The sequence below is a fragment of the Lacerta agilis genome, chromosome 4 (assembly GCF_009819535.1).
Source record: "Lacerta agilis isolate rLacAgi1 chromosome 4, rLacAgi1.pri, whole genome shotgun sequence".
Classification (NCBI taxonomy): Eukaryota; Metazoa; Chordata; class Lepidosauria; order Squamata; family Lacertidae; genus Lacerta; species Lacerta agilis.
This window is the reverse complement of record NC_046315.1, coordinates 15,963,154-15,978,200: the sequence shown is the minus strand read 5'-3', so window position 1 is coordinate 15,978,200 and position 15,047 is coordinate 15,963,154. Positions and strand designations below refer to the sequence as shown.

The 15,047-nt window shown below is 45.4% G+C and overlaps 1 protein-coding gene and 1 long non-coding RNA gene across 3 annotated transcripts; one reads left to right on the top strand and one right to left on the bottom strand.

Moving 5' to 3' along the window:
* Nucleotides 1–372: 372 nt before the first annotated feature.
* On the bottom strand, nucleotides 373–3,365 carry LOC117045259. The gene is made up of 3 exons (XR_004426415.1): nucleotides 3,150–3,365; nucleotides 1,898–1,965; nucleotides 373–914 (listed from the first exon to the last, which is right to left on the bottom strand). It is a non-coding gene; the product is annotated as an uncharacterized LOC117045259 (long non-coding RNA).
* A 274-nt stretch (nucleotides 3,366–3,639) lies between these two features.
* On the top strand, nucleotides 3,640–14,211 carry CWC15 (CWC15 spliceosome associated protein homolog). 2 transcript variants are annotated; one of them, XM_033146147.1, is made up of 7 exons: nucleotides 3,640–3,737; nucleotides 5,026–5,203; nucleotides 8,111–8,223; nucleotides 9,068–9,156; nucleotides 10,449–10,559; nucleotides 12,814–12,932; nucleotides 13,797–14,211. In XM_033146147.1, exons 2-7 carry the CDS (start codon nucleotides 5,073–5,075, stop codon nucleotides 13,924–13,926), a joined length of 693 nt encoding a protein of 230 aa, XP_033002038.1. In that variant the 5' UTR covers nucleotides 3,640–3,737; nucleotides 5,026–5,072; the 3' UTR covers nucleotides 13,927–14,211. The 2 variants fall into 2 exon arrangements, with proteins under 2 accessions (XP_033002038.1, XP_033002039.1); XM_033146148.1 differs by lacking the exon at nucleotides 3,640–3,737 and adding an exon at nucleotides 3,800–3,902.
* Nucleotides 14,212–15,047: the final 836 nt, after the last annotated feature.

Sequence of the window (15,047 nt, the reverse complement as noted above, 5' to 3'; positions counted from 1 at the left end):
CCTCATTCTGTCCCCCTGACCAATAGAAACAGCTGGGCAGATGAAGGTATCCGGTTGTGTGTATCCTCTGGGAAATGGCGTGTTCCCAGTACTTCTGAGTTACTGGCAAAATAGGGTTGCATAAGATACTGGGCTTGCTGAAGAGCCACTGATCCTGAGATAAGACACGCGTGTGTGCCTGGAACAAAACCTGTTTCTCCTGTATCGGTCTCTACAGCCACAGCAGGCACTGCAACCTTCCAAAAGTTTGACTTCACCCCCCAAAGGTACACTCCTCGTCTCCGAAGACAGACAGATGCCAACACACACACCAGCAGGTGGAATATCATCTGGATTCTCTCGCATTAACTGTTCAAATGGTTGCGTCTTTGTATCGTATTATTTAGAAAAAAACCCAAAATCTACTGCATTAGAATCCGAGGAAGAAGGGCCTTGGGTTCACACATTCTCCAATTTGAATCTCAGTTGCATGCTCCTTGCTGTTGACTCTAAACGCAGAGCACCATGTCTGTAGCACCAGAACATCATCACAACCATCCATTGTGATCTTATGCCTATTAAATAAAGGGTTTTGTTATACATCACACCCTCTGTGCAAGCCCTAACGTGGAATGAGGTGTTACTTTGATTCTCTTTGCCAGAAGTAAATACCTGGCAACAAATGGGAGATTTAGTATATTGACATAGCTTTCATATTTACTGTTGCCGAAACAAGTGTCAAATCCCTTCCAAGTTTCCACAGAAGGCAAGACTGGGCTTGCATCTTTTGTATCACACACACAAACGTTCAATTCTGAGACAGGTCTGGAAGAGAGACATTGCTGAAAGGGTGGGACTCAAGTTGCAGGTTATGAACTGGACGGACGGCTTCTTTCCTTACCACTCCTCCTCAGAAACATTTCTGCCTGCTCCATCTAGAAGTGGCAAATCAGGAGGAAAAAAGAAAACCTTGATAAGGTCCCCACCTTCCACTTAGCTATTCCGGAATGCACAGTTGCATATTTGTGCTGGGTGTAAGCATTTGAGATATGTCAATTTAAAACATGAACTTCAGTAAGTCGGCTGCAGCAAAAACGATACCCACACCTTGATAGACTTGTGGCCCCTTAATGGTTAACAGAGTAATGTGGCATAAGACTTGGTAGTGCAGATTCTAGCCACTTTATCAGAAGCACAACATAAACTGGTAAATATAGGTATACATGAGAACTAAACGGAGCCCAAAGAAATGGAAAAGCTGATAGTAGGAGCATCACAATTCTATGAAGACCATCAATGCATTGAAATGAAAAGCTTGGATTTTTAATCTAGGCAGCCACTGCAGACTTGCTCTATTAAAGAAAAGTCAAAATGAATAGGAACATCTTGCACACTATTGTCTACCCTGACTGGTAGCAGCTGTATAGGGCCACATTCACACCATATAGTTAAAATACTATGACACTACTTTAAACACGCATGGCTTCCCCCAAAGAACTCTGGGAGCTGTAGTTTGTTAAGGGTGCTGTGAGTTGTTTCCCTCACAGAGCTGCAAGTAACAGATTTCCCTTCAAAGAGAGATTTGTTGTTCAGACACAGTTTATTTAAAGTGTTTTAAACGGTATTGTGGTGCTTTAAAAGTATGTCATGAATTTGGTCTAGGATTCCGGACTTGAGGGTTATTGTACGCAAAGCACAGGCTCCACCAGCCCCACCTAAGCCGTTTGTTGGGTCATAGAAACATAGAATTGTAGGGCTGGAAGGAACACCGGGGGTCATCTTAGCGCCCAACCCCATGCGATGTAGGAATCTCAACTGGAGCATCCCTGACACATGGCCACCCAACCTCTGCTTAAAAGCCTCCAATGAAAGAAACTTGCCCACCACCTTCCGAGGGAGTCCATTCCACTGTTCTTACCTTCAGAAAGTTATTCTTGATGTTTAGCCAGAATCTCCTTTCTTGTCATCCACTGGTTCGGGACCTGCCTGAAGGGACCCCAAAGAAAGACTGAAGTTGCTTCCCATAATATATACAAATTCAAATACAGTGGTACCTTGGTTTAAGAACAGCTTAGTTTATGAACAACTTGGATTAAGAATGCTGCAAACCTGGAAGTAGGTGTTTTGGTTTGCCTTGGAATAAGAACATGTTTCACTTCCTGTTGAGTATGTTCCATTTGTAAATTGAGTCCCCCGCTGCTATGGGAAAGCACGCCTTGGTTCAAGAATGCTTTGGTTTAAGAATAGACTTCCGGAACGGATTAAGTTTCTATACCAAGGTACCACTGTACATGCAGATGTGGACTACTCCAGTCTAATCTGAATGGGGGTTGTGAATTTAGCCATGAATTAAAAAGTTTTGCAAAATGCTCTGTGATCTTTGGATGAAGGGAGGTATATAAATTAAATTTAATAACAGCAATAATAGTAATAGTAAAGGTAAAGGTACCCCTGACCGTTAGGTATAGTCGCGGACGAATCTGGGGTTGCGGCGCTATTCTCGCTCTATAGGCCGAGGGAGCCGGTGTTTGTCCACAGACAGCTTCCAGGTCATGTGGCTAGCATTACTAAGCCGCTTCTGGTGAACCACCCATAGTAGTAGTAGTAGTAGTAGTAGTAGTAACAACAGCTAAATAATACTCAAATGCGAGCATGCCCCTGGTGGTTTGTCTTTAACGCCTTACAGCACTTCAGTGATTCTGGTGAGTTCTGCAGCTCCGAGGACCTCTCGTGGCTTAACATGACTTTTAGCATTTCAGATATAGATTTTTAAAGCTTTATTTGAAACACTGAAAAAGTGGGATAAAACTTGTTGATTTTTACTGTGAAAAGAAGCTGCTGAGTCACGAAGGTTTCTCGAGACACTTGGAAGTGGAAGCCACTGTCCCCGTAGCTCAAGAAAAGATGTCGGGCCCCCCCGAGGTGCCCTGACTGGTGGGACCAACACAGCTATCCTTCAGTTCCGTAAAAAAGAGAAGAAGAAAGGCAAGTGGTTTATGAAGCGATGTCCCGCAAGTCCAAGCACGTGACGGCAGATGATCTTTACGGCGCAGGGTGGGTAAAACACTCTGCTTACACTCAGAAGCACTTTGCTCTCCTCCAGAAACTGTTCCCTTTCGAGCCTTTCCAGAATCCAGCCTCTCTCCATCACCATGTCAACAGAAACTCACGGGGAGCAATCATCTCACTTCCGACTAGGCGCCGCGTGACGTAACCGGGCAGTTGCTTTCCCCGACTCGCGCCACTGCGTTGTCCTCGAGGGCGGAAGTCTACGAGTAGCGTGGCAAAGCGCGCCTCTCTGGAACTTCCGGTTTCCAACTGGCCGCCGCCATTTTGCGCAAGGGAAAGGGGGGAAAAAAGGGAGCGGAGACGTTCTACCTCCATCTCTATGGTACCCTCTATGGCGTTTGTGCATTACAGCCTCCCTGAGTCTTGTCTGCAGGCAGCCCCACCTCCCTCTTGGATTGCTCTCCATTTCTTCCCACGAGAGATGAGGCGAAAGTTGAAGCCGCGCGCAGCCTAGCCATCGCGCGACCAAACACATGCTTATGCCCAGAGCGACGCGATTTATTTATTTGTTTGTTTTAACCGGAAACTAGAGCGGCGCGTCCTTCTAGCCTGTTGATTTTCTATGGCTTCGGGGTCTGCGCGCGCACTTGCAGCGCTGGGCGCGGTGGTTGCCGGGAGTGCGGAGGTTGCGACGGATCTGCCGGCTTAGTGGCCGCGCCGCCCCGGTACCTGTGAGGAGGGAGCAGCCGGTGAGCCTCTCGGGCGGGGGACACGGCCGCCGAGGGGAAGGGGCGACTTCGGAGGCTGGAAGTTGCCCGTGCCTCCCCTGTCGCGGCTTCCGTGCCTCCGAGCGCCCTTTGGTGGGGGTCGCAGGAGCGGGAGGCCTCAAGTCCTGACTCCTGGGCTGCCCACGGGTGAGAACAGGGGAACACAGGGGCCTCGGGTGGGCCTTTGGCCTGGCCCAGCAGGCCTCCCCTTACGTAGCAGGAGACGCCGGTGATTTAGGTCGGTTGCCGCGCAGGGAGAGCATGGCTTCGTTTCTTTAAAGAATTTGTTTTTCAGTAGCAACGCCTTCTCACAACAGCTATTACCGTTTCTTTGTACAAAGATAAGCGGGAAAAAGGCGGGTCGCACTAAAGGTGCAGGGGGTTAAAATGCCAAGCATGTCCTTTTGCAGTACTGTCTGTACATGACAACGAGGTGATCGCAGTAAATCAGTTTAATGGATTATTAGGTGAATCAATGCAGAATAGTAGGAGTGAATGGAAGAGTATTGCCTCCGTTCCTATACCGTAATGTAAGGGTGAAGATAAAGGACCTCCGCACGGTTAAGTCCATTCAAAGGCGACTATGGTGTTGCGACGCTCATATCGCTTTTCAGGCCAGTAGAACTGGCGTTTGTCCACAGACAGCTTTCTCGGTCATGACTAAAACGTTTCTGGTGCAATGGGACACTTGACGGAAACCAGAGCACACGGAATGTAAGGGTAAGGAGGTGATGCTTAATGCCCACCTAGCGTTTTCAAGCGCTTCAAGCAGTGCCCATGTATTATCCAGTTGAATGCCATACAGCAGCCCTGTAAGGTAGGGGCAGCCAACATGGCGCCCTCCAACTGTAGTCCAGTTCTGTGGACTATAACTCCCATCACCTTTGGCTATGTTGGGTAGGGCTGATGGGAGTCCAGGAACATCTGGAGGGCAGCCAGTTGGCTAACTCTTGGGTATGTCAGTACTGTCGCCATCATTACTACAAGAGTGTGGTGTTGAGGTTTATTGCAGAATGGCTTGCTAAAATCCAAGTAGTGAGGTTATGGTAGAGGTGAGAATTAAGGCAGGGACTTCCTGATTTGCTGCCTAGGCCTAGGCTCGTAGGACCAAATTGTGCATGGTGCTCAATGCGTCATAAGCAGCTATCTTGCTTTTTTAAAAAATGTAATACCTGCCTCAGAGGGGTGGTTTTATGTGGGACTGCAGTGTGTGGTAATAAGGCTTGCAATGCTTGTTGATTTAGATTTGTTGCTTTTTTTGCTCTGGCAGGCTCTAGCCTCCATCCATGATGTGCATTTGATCTCACAGTATTAAAGATGACTACTGCAGCAAGACCAACGTTTGAACCTGCAAGAGGAGGGAGAGGGAAAGGAGAAGGTGACTTAAGTCAGCTCTCCAAACAATATTCCAGCCGAGATCTTCCCTCTCATACTAAAATCAAATACAGGTAACAGTTTATGTTTCTTGTGGGTATTGTTTTCTGCAGTGTTTCTTTATTTTGTCTTTAGCAGGGAATAGTTTTTCCTGTCCCTTTGGCAGGTAGGGTTTGCTACAGGAAAACATTTGCAAACTAAAAGTGATTTCATTATTTGTTTTCTTTCTGGCTAACAGCATAGCACAAGTGCTGTGCGGGTGGACAGACAAACGCTTTGTAATTTGTGTGAGCGATTTACTTTCGTGGGTGTCTTTGCAAAACTAACTTTGTTAGAAGGGTGGAGAATTGGATACAGATCCTTACCACCCCCGACCCTTGCAGACCAGTTTTGACAGGAGGGTGTCAAATGGCTTGTCAATCACTTGACCACCAGTGACCCATTTTTCTTTATCTGAGCAGTTGGAAGAACTTTATGGGTAGAGGAACAGCACTTTGTAAGACACAGCAATCAGTTGCTCAATGGTTCCTATAAATTCTGCTTTCAACCAAGTCATATCTTCACTTGCCCTGCACTTGATGTCATATATGGCATCAGGTATATGGGAGGTGGGTTTTGGTTGACCAAACTGGCCCCATGAGCCGAATGGGTCAGCATGGTGAGTCTATTTTTTTTTTCATATCATTTTTATTAACTTTTCCAATCATAAAAATCACATCATATATTTATAAATATCAATTAATCCATATAACCCAATTAGTCCAAATAAGTCCAAATAAATTGCCGAATTATTAGATTTTTCTTTTAAGACTTCCCTTGCTTCAGACAATCAGGATCTTGATCATCCTCTTAATTTCATTGCCTTCCGTAGTCCGGTGTCTTCCATCTCTTTTCTGATGTTGTCCTTCTTTTCATTTTCTTTCATGCCACTGAGTGCTTTCACAAGTGAGATAAAACAACCAAAATCCATCCTGACTGTGTGGATTTTATGTCCATACTCTTTTCCACCCCCCTGGCACAGCGCCTCTCGTTCTTATCCAAAAGTCCCATCTCAACGGTCGCCATCTTAACTTAACTTCGATGAATTCCATATTTTGCGCTTGCTTAAATCATTCTGGCTGCTTCAAAGTCTTTCCAAGAGTGGGAGCCTTTCCATATATAAGTCCGTACATTTTAAAAAAGTTTATGGCATTTCCACTCTCTATGACTTTCACAGCCCGATCTGCTGCAGTCGACCTCTAATTAATCTGCGTCATAAATCACTCCAGACACTCCAAGAAGTCGGCTAAGTCTCTAACAGAGGTAAAGAGGCAACCAAACAGCCAGGGGTGTAATTATGTCGTAAATTCCTTTCCACACAGTTTATCTCCAATCTCACTTGTAAATACTAAGAGCGTTTCTTCAAGGGGGGTTTTGCCCACAGAAATATCCAAACTCCATAGCATGCAGCAAGGCTCCCCCCCCCCTTCATTCAATTCCCACATACCGATAGAATGTTACAGTCCTCTTTTCTTCTTATCTTCTCGGTGGCTGGATTTTTAAGCAAAATATCTCTTCTCCTTCTTGTCTGAAGCAAGTCCAAAACATTACCGAATTATTCACTTAAGTCCTGGAACCCAGGGCAGGAAGAGTGGCGTCAGGGAGAGCCGAAGTTCTCTCGGGGGCTATGCGTCCAAACCCCCCTTTCCCTCCCTCCTCAGAGGTCGGGACAGGGTTAATGGGCATCGCGGACGAGGCAGCTCTTCCCACCGATCCTGGGAAGATTTCGGGAGGCTGATTTACTCCCATCTCAGCCCCTAATTACCCCATGAGACTCGGGAGAGTTGGAATTTTCGGCCATCTTCCTCCCACCCAAAGCGGAAGTCGTCCAGCATGGTGAGTCTAATTAGGCTTGCAGTCCAAAGGTTTCCCACCACTGTTTTACGGCCATCTCAGAATTCTTGTAGAACTTCACAAGTGGGCAATAAGGGCAAAGCATCTTCCACAACCAGATGGATACGAGCATGCAGTTTAAACTGGATCTAACAACGGGCTCATCATGAGGACCAGTAAAAGATCTGACTGGTTTTTGGCTGCTGTGCTTTTTCGGACCTTTTCCTCAGCTTCCCTATCCCTCATGTGTACTGTGGGGTTATAATAGCACCTGTAATTTGAAGGAATCTGCTTCCAAATCAATGCTGAAAGCTTGCAGTTACTGATAATGTTGGGCAGTGTCATTATCTCCATACTGTAGAAGTGGGTTGAAGCTGCAAGAATAATAGCTTGCCTAGTACCACTTTGCTAGTTCTGATACTGGTCCTTAACCTTAAAAGGCCAATGGTGGCTGTTGCCCATTGGAAGTGGTAGAGCATAAAGAATGGAGGCCAGCAGTGAACAGGGTCAGAGCTGTAGACAGCTAGAGCTAACTAAATCTAGGGTTGTCCCCATCTCCCTCCCTGTTGAGCAACATTGGGACTTAGGAGAAAGAAGCTGCCCCCTGGGCTGGTTGTATGTACTAAAGGGGGCAGGTGCAGATTGGCTAAGGGCACCCTGAAGTTGGTGGGGCAGTGACCCATTTGCCATAAAACAGCAGCTTTCAAAGCCCAATTCAGCTTGGCATATGGGGTACCTGAAATGCTATGCTTTCCTTCATTCTCTTAGGCCCTTCTTCAGGTCCCCCTGCCTCCCTGCCTCTTTTCTGTGTTGGTTCCGAGTCCTGGAATGCCTTTCCCAGGGAGACTCAACTGCCACCAGATTTTACTGCTTTTTAAAAGCTTATTCTCTGTTGTTTTAAGTTTCCGATTATTCCTTTTAAATGTATTGAGGTGCTCTAGAAGTCTTCAGAGTGGGTTAGTCATTTGTAATAAGTAAAATGACGAGCGTTTGGCCAAGGTGATATTTGTTACGAATGTTTCACCTCTCATAGTCACAGCAACTGCAATGTGTCAGCTGTATGTGGACAATTCCTTCCCTTCAACTTCTGTGCTTGCTTCTTGTTTCAGACAAACCACCCAGGATGCCCCTGAAGAGGTACGCAACCGTGACTTCAGGAGAGAACTGGAGGAGAGGGAGAGAGTTGTCGTGAGGGAGAAGAACAGAGACAGGCCTGCGCGAGGTCTGTGTTGTTTTGGCAGATTATTTTCCCTTTCGGAGGGGTGGTCAGGCTGTGGCTTGCAGGCTGCTTGGGAATCATGTTGTGTCTCAAGGACAGTTCCAGGTCATTCAACAATAGTTAATCCCAGTAGAATTAAGAATTTGAGCACTTGCCTGGTACCCGTAGACAACAAGGAATTGTATGTAGGCAGTAAGAATATTTTGAAAATATTTTAAAATTTTTTTTACAAACAATTCTAAAATATTAAAAAAATTAAAATATTTTATAATTCTTATTGTGAGGAAAGTGTGGAAGCAGTTCACATCATTAAAACCTGCATTAAACCCATTTTTTTAAAGTGCAAGTATTGGATGATCAGGAGAGACCCCCTCATCACATAGATCCCTGCCAGGCAACTTTGCTCCTTAGACAGGGTAATGTTAAGGGTACCATGAGCCTAATAGGAGAAACCAGGCTTTAATTATTGCAGTTTCAGCCAGCTGAGAGTGAATTGCAAAGCAAAGCAGTAGAAGAGGGAAGTATTATACCCTCCTCGGTTTTTGAGACCTCCTTCCAAAAAGCAAGGATCAAGCCAAGTCTGTCTCCTTAATGTGGGTTTCCTCAGACATCTGAAGGAGTTTGATCCAAGAGTGAGATGATGCCAGGCAGGGTTGTACATGCAACAAATGACTTAACACTGGTTTGTGTTGGCAAAAGGTTCATGTGATTCTAGTAGTTCTATTTTGTTTTTGCACTTGGGTTCGCAGTAAGCTCAGTGTTGGTGATTCTCTATGTTTCGGTCGCTTTTCTTTTGTTGCTGCTGGTCACCCGAGTTCTTACGATTTTTCCTGTGTTTGCTCCCCAGAGCACACAACGTCCTCTTCTGTGTCTAAGAAACCCCGGCTAGATCAGATCCCTGCAGCTAACCTGGATGCAGATGATCCTTTGACTGACGTATGTATTCATGGATGTTGGGAAACAGTATTTGCTGGACAGAAAAGCAGATGCTTTAAAAATCAGAAGTGAAAACAAGTTTTTGCCACTTTAATATTTCCACTCAGCTATGTTAGGTGGCTGGATGCATCCTTTTTTGCTTTGACAGAGGTTTCCATCAGCAGAACAGGGAGCAGGGTGATTTTTATTCATTTTCCCCAAGCCCCTGGTGCAGATAGAGTGGGAAGGGGGAGTTGGTGAAAATCACATCCCTGATCTATTGATGGAAGCCGACAGTGGCTCAAGGTGCTTTCCATCAGCAGAGGAACCCTGATGGGTACAACCCTGCTATCAGAATAGTAGTCCATTAGCGGAACTGTGTGGCACACAGTCTTTCTAATATCTGAGTGTGAAGTGTTGACAAAATCCATCCATCCATTCATTCATTCATTCATCCTTTATTGGCATATTCCTTCTCCCTGCTTAAACGTCAAACACAGGGTGCTTCTCTAGGGCAATAGAGGAGAACCTGTTGCCCAGCTGCAGCTTGAGTCAGCCTTGTCCACTGGCCATGCTGGCTAGGGCTGATGGGAGCTGGAGCCCAATGACATCTGAGGGCCACAGGTTTCCTACACCTGCTGCAGGGCCTCTTTGGGATAGGTATGTGCAACTTGCAATCAGCTAAGGCAAAAACAGCCTGGCAGCTGTGCATTGCAAGCGACCTGTGGTTCCATAAGTCTTCTGACCTGTCTGCCTGTCTAGGACTTTGGAAATTCTATGATATATGGGCTGTCAGGCACCTGTTTTGCCCACAGTACTTAACTGATGGGCCACACACTGTGCGGTGGGTTGTGCCTTGCGCAGGCCTGAATTTTAGAGGAACAGTCACTTCATTTTAAAATGGTACAGTCATGGTACATGTAGAGAAGAGAGGATGATTTTTATACTGTCAATTTTGGGGAAACTGACAAGATGCACTGAACCCAAATTGTTTTGATGGAACATTTTGTCATACTGAGATTGGCTAGTAAGCTTGGGCAACACAGGCCATTCTTGAAGCACTGCAGTTGGTGTGCTTAAACTTAAAAGCTTGCATGCAGCACACGTGGCAGTATATTGGCACATCACATGGGCCTATGGAAATTGCAAAGTGCAAAAATGTCTGTGTAAGACATTCATGTGGAGGTTCACCTGATCCGTTGTGTTGGAAATAAGATGCCGTTGTCTGTAATGCTACACACAAAGTTCTGCCTAAGTTTCCACGGTGGGTAGGAGATGGGACAGTGTTTGCTAAACCTTTGCTGCATCTGTAGGAGGAGGATGAAGATGAGGATTACGATGAAGAGAGTGACGATGACACAGCTGCTCTTTTAGCTGAGCTAGAAAAGATCAAGAAGGAGCGAGCTGAGGAGCAGGCCCGAAAGGTAAGCATCTTTTCATTCTTATTATAAAAGCTGCCATAGGCAGGTCATTGGCCCATTTAACTTGTAGAGTCTCTGCTAGCTCCAATGCCTGAATCCTTTGAGGCAGGCACAATTTAGGGACTTAACCTGGAGCTTTCTGCAAGCCAGGTGTTTCTGCAGCCATTACGCTGCTAATGATGTGTATAGCTTTCAAAGAGTGTGTGTGTGTGTGTGTGTGTGTGTGTGTGTGTGTGTGTTAAATCCCTGCCTGAAGACTTGAAAGCAATTAGCCTTTCATGCAACAAACAACATTAATGGACACACACTGTATGTGATTTTGTTATGTCAGAAATAGTTTTAACGACCCCCGTCCCCTTTTTGGGTAATCCACTGATCTCCAAAGTAAAGCCTTAGCCCTGGTTACTTTACATCAGAGCAGAGCAGCCCTCAGACCAAATGGATTGGAAGCCATAGAGTGAACGTTCTATTGTTTCTTGGCAAGCCTGGCTTGTGGCAACTAGGGGCTCCATACTATAGCTGATCCTTCCGCAAAGCAGGTCTTGCTGTGTTCTTGCAGCAAGCCCTGCAGGGAAACACTTCCTTTCCCTGAGCAGTTTAAACCACATTGGCAAAAGGAATATTCTGTTCCTTTGCAAACTGGCTTTAATTCAAGCCAAGGAATGAAAGGAAAACTCTTCACCTGATGTCATTGGTGACACCAGGTGACTGACAGATGGGCAGCTCCCACCCACCTTCCCAACTGCCCCGTGGGGGTTGGGGGATGTCAGGATCCAGTTTTCCACCCCTGCTGTATACAAATGCTACAGAAAACAGTTTCCAGAAATGACTGTTTGATGCCACTAGAGGCCAGCAGAAGCTGTTTAAGATGGAGAACCCTATGTGGCCGCCTTTTGGTTTTCATTATGGTATTAATTATTCTGTTTCCCTTGCCAACTCTAGTTATGCCTTTCAATGTTTCAAGCTGCCTTAAATATTGCTCTCTAATTTGTTGTTCAGTCGTTCAGTCGTGTCCGACTCTTCGTGACCCCATGGACCAGAGCACGCCAGGCACGCCTATCCTTCACTGCCTCCCGCAGTTTGGCCAAACTCATGTTAGTAGCTTCGAGAATACTGTCCAACCATCTCATCCTCTGTCGTCCCCTTCTCCTTGTGCCCTCAATCTTTCCCAACATCAGGGTCTTTTCCAGGGAGTCTTCTCTTCTCATGAGGTGGCCAAAGTACTGGAGCCTCAACTTCAGGATCTGTCCTTCTAGTGAGCACTCAGGGCCGATTTCCTTGAGAATGGATAGGTTTGATCTTCTTGCAGTCCATGGGACTCTCAAGAGTCTCCTCCAGCACCATAATTCAAAAGCATCAATTCTTCGGCGATCAGCCTTCTTGATGGTCCAGCTCTCACTTCCGTACATTACTACTGGAAAAACCATAGCTTTAACTATACGGACCTTTGTCGGCAAGGTGATGTCTTTGCTTTTTAAGATGCTGTCTAGGTTTGTCATTGCTTTTCTCCCAAGAAGCAGGCGTCTTCTAATTTCGTGACTGCTGTCACCATCTGCAGTGATCATGGAACCCAAGAAAGTGAAATCTCTCACTGCTCTCTAATACTGCTCTTTTAAGTAGGAGTTGAACCTGGTACCCTTCTGTATGTGGCCCCTCTAGAATGTTCTGCTGGTCCTGAATCTGTTAATGCGGAAGATCTGCCATATATATTTAAGCCCTGGCTTGGTAGCCATGGGCAACAAGGAACTGCATGTAGGAAGATGCACAGGTTTCCATACAGACAAACGAACCAGGCTTGTGGGTGAGAGATTTCTAGCTTTCTGGACTCAGTGCCCTCTTTGATGTACAGAGTGACACAAACTCCCATTACAGCCTTCCCTGTCCTTCCTAGAGAATTCATATCAAGAGATAACAATGGCCTGCTGTGGGGAAATCTGAAGATCAGCCCTCCATTGTTTTGACTTTATTGTTCCAAGCTCAGGGGGATACATAAAGCCAAAACCCCGGAGCAGCTTTGTGCTGCACACCGAGCCAATATTTGACGTGTGTTTGTTTTCAGCCTGTAACGGTGACAGCTGCCTTTAATTTAAAACCTGGTACTGCAAGAAGGAAAAACAGAAAAGAGAAACCTAAATAGACTGGACAAGATGGTTGAGAATTGTATGTGGCCAAGTCTCCAGCTTCTTCGAAATCAGGTGGAACAGAAAATAAGGGTCTATGTTATAGCTCATGGACCATCTTTTTCTCACCTTGCCAGGAACTAGAGCAGAAAGCTGAAGAGGAGAGGATACGGATGGAGAACATCCTGAGTGGGAACCCTTTGTTGAACCTCACTGGTCCAGTTCAGCCTCAGGCAAACTTCAAAGTGAAGAGGAGGTATGGAGCTGCTTCATTTACATAGGGATGGCCACCTAAATTACTCGTTCCCAACTTCTCCCCAATGTCACAGTTCCAGAATATTTTAAATCAGGGGTGGCCAACTTCCAAAGGACAGCGATCTACTCACAGAGTTAAAAACTGGCTGTGATCTACCCCCTTTTGGGGGGTTCAGGTCGAGATTGTTGAGCTTTTTTTTAGGAAGGAAAGCCATCCATGTTTTGGGCGGTTCGGGTCAAACTGGAGCTTTTTTTAGGAAGGAAAGCCCTGATTTGGGGGCTTCAGGGCAAAGATGTAGGGGAGCCAAAATTGCTGAGCTTCTTTGTGGGGAGCCAGTGATCTACCACAGACATTCAGTGATCTACCTGTTGGACATGCCTGTTTTAAATGAATGTTAATTGTATGCTTAAGTTTATTTTTTGGTCGCTGTTTTGTTAACTTTGTTAATATTGTCTTATAGATTATGAATGCTATAGTACTTTGCGAATCCTATAATGTGATTAATTTTTTTTGCAATTGTGCTGTTTTCCTCATTTGTTTTAATAGTGTTTTATGAATTGTAATGGTTTTGCTTATGATTTGTTAATTGTTCTATATGATTTGTGATGTTCTATTATTTTGTTGTTGTTATTTATTGTTTGTAAGCCACTTTGTGATTCATGTGAATAAAAATCAGCATAGATATATAATGAATCACATCAAGTCCAGTGCACAGCCCCACAAATCACTGGCCCTGCTGGCTGTAGCCGTTGGATATTGCACTGTAGCATGGATTAACGCTCGTTACCCTTTGTCTTGTTGTGATGTCACACATTTTCTCTTTAATTATTGCAGTTAACATATTTTGCTTCTCCCTGGATTTAGATGGGACGATGATGTGGTCTTCAAGAACTGTGCGAAGGGAGTCGATGAGATGAAAAAGGACAAAAGATTCGTCAATGACACGCTACGGTCTGAATTTCACAAAAAGTTCATGGAGAAATACATCAAGTAGTAATTTTCCTTTTTTTCATTTTGAATATGCTATCTCACTGGTGGACTGAATGGAGCAAGCCTTTTCCTTCCTTGTGAAAATCTGGCAACGAGTAGCATTTCTCCAAGATCGGCGCTACCCTTTTAACATAAAATGACCCTGCCTCTGGAATACTTCCTTGTTCACTTTGTTTTAGCTCGGGCAGCTAATTTCCCAGAAATGTTTCATTTTGTTGCTATGAAATTACTTGTAATGGCATTTCTGTAAATGTTTTGAAAATGGTGTACAATAAACCCTTCGCTCTAAGGGCTGTGTCTTATATTCAACCTGCCATAGCAGCTTACCTGTTCTGGATGAGGCTACACACCCGCCTTAGGCAAGGTGGCTGACCTCTGGCTCTCCAGGTGTTGTGCAGTGCTCATCATCCCCAAATAATTGAAGCCGATTGGAGGCCTTTTTGCATGCTTAATTGGATTGGGGCTGGGGGGGGGGGGCAGCAAAGACCTCTGGCTACTTGTGCACCCATGGGTGCTGTGTTACTGGCCCATGTTGTAAGTATAGCATACTTGAAGTGCTTTAAGCATTCCAAACCTGCTAATATGTGTGCTAGATGTGATCAGATTAGGTAAAGTGTCAATATAAGTCCGCTTACCTTTAATGGCGGGTAGTGTTGACGGCTTGGCAATGGCCACGCTAGCGGAATTGCAGGCAGATTGGCTAATTGCAGGCAGGCATAGGTGTGGAAGTTCCCCAGGGGGCAGTCCCAACTTGGGTCCGCTCGGGGGGGGGGGAATATGTGGCCTACCCAGCTCTCCTAAGATTTTTAACGGATCGCCAGGTGTGATCAGATTAGTGTTGATAAAAATAATGGTGTCAGTGGAAGCCCCTCCTTCGCAGCCACTGCTGAAACACCAGCTTGAAACTATTTTGGATAGGTTTTTAATTTAATAATAGGCTACTGCCTTGATATGAAGAAGATATCATAAACAATTGGAGCTCAGTATTTTGGTATATTAAGCAGCAAAGAATCTTCCTTGCTCTTGAATCTTAAGATGAAGGGCGATATAATAACAACAACATGGGGTCACGAAGAGTCGGACACGACTGAACGACTGAACAACAACAACAACATAACAACAACA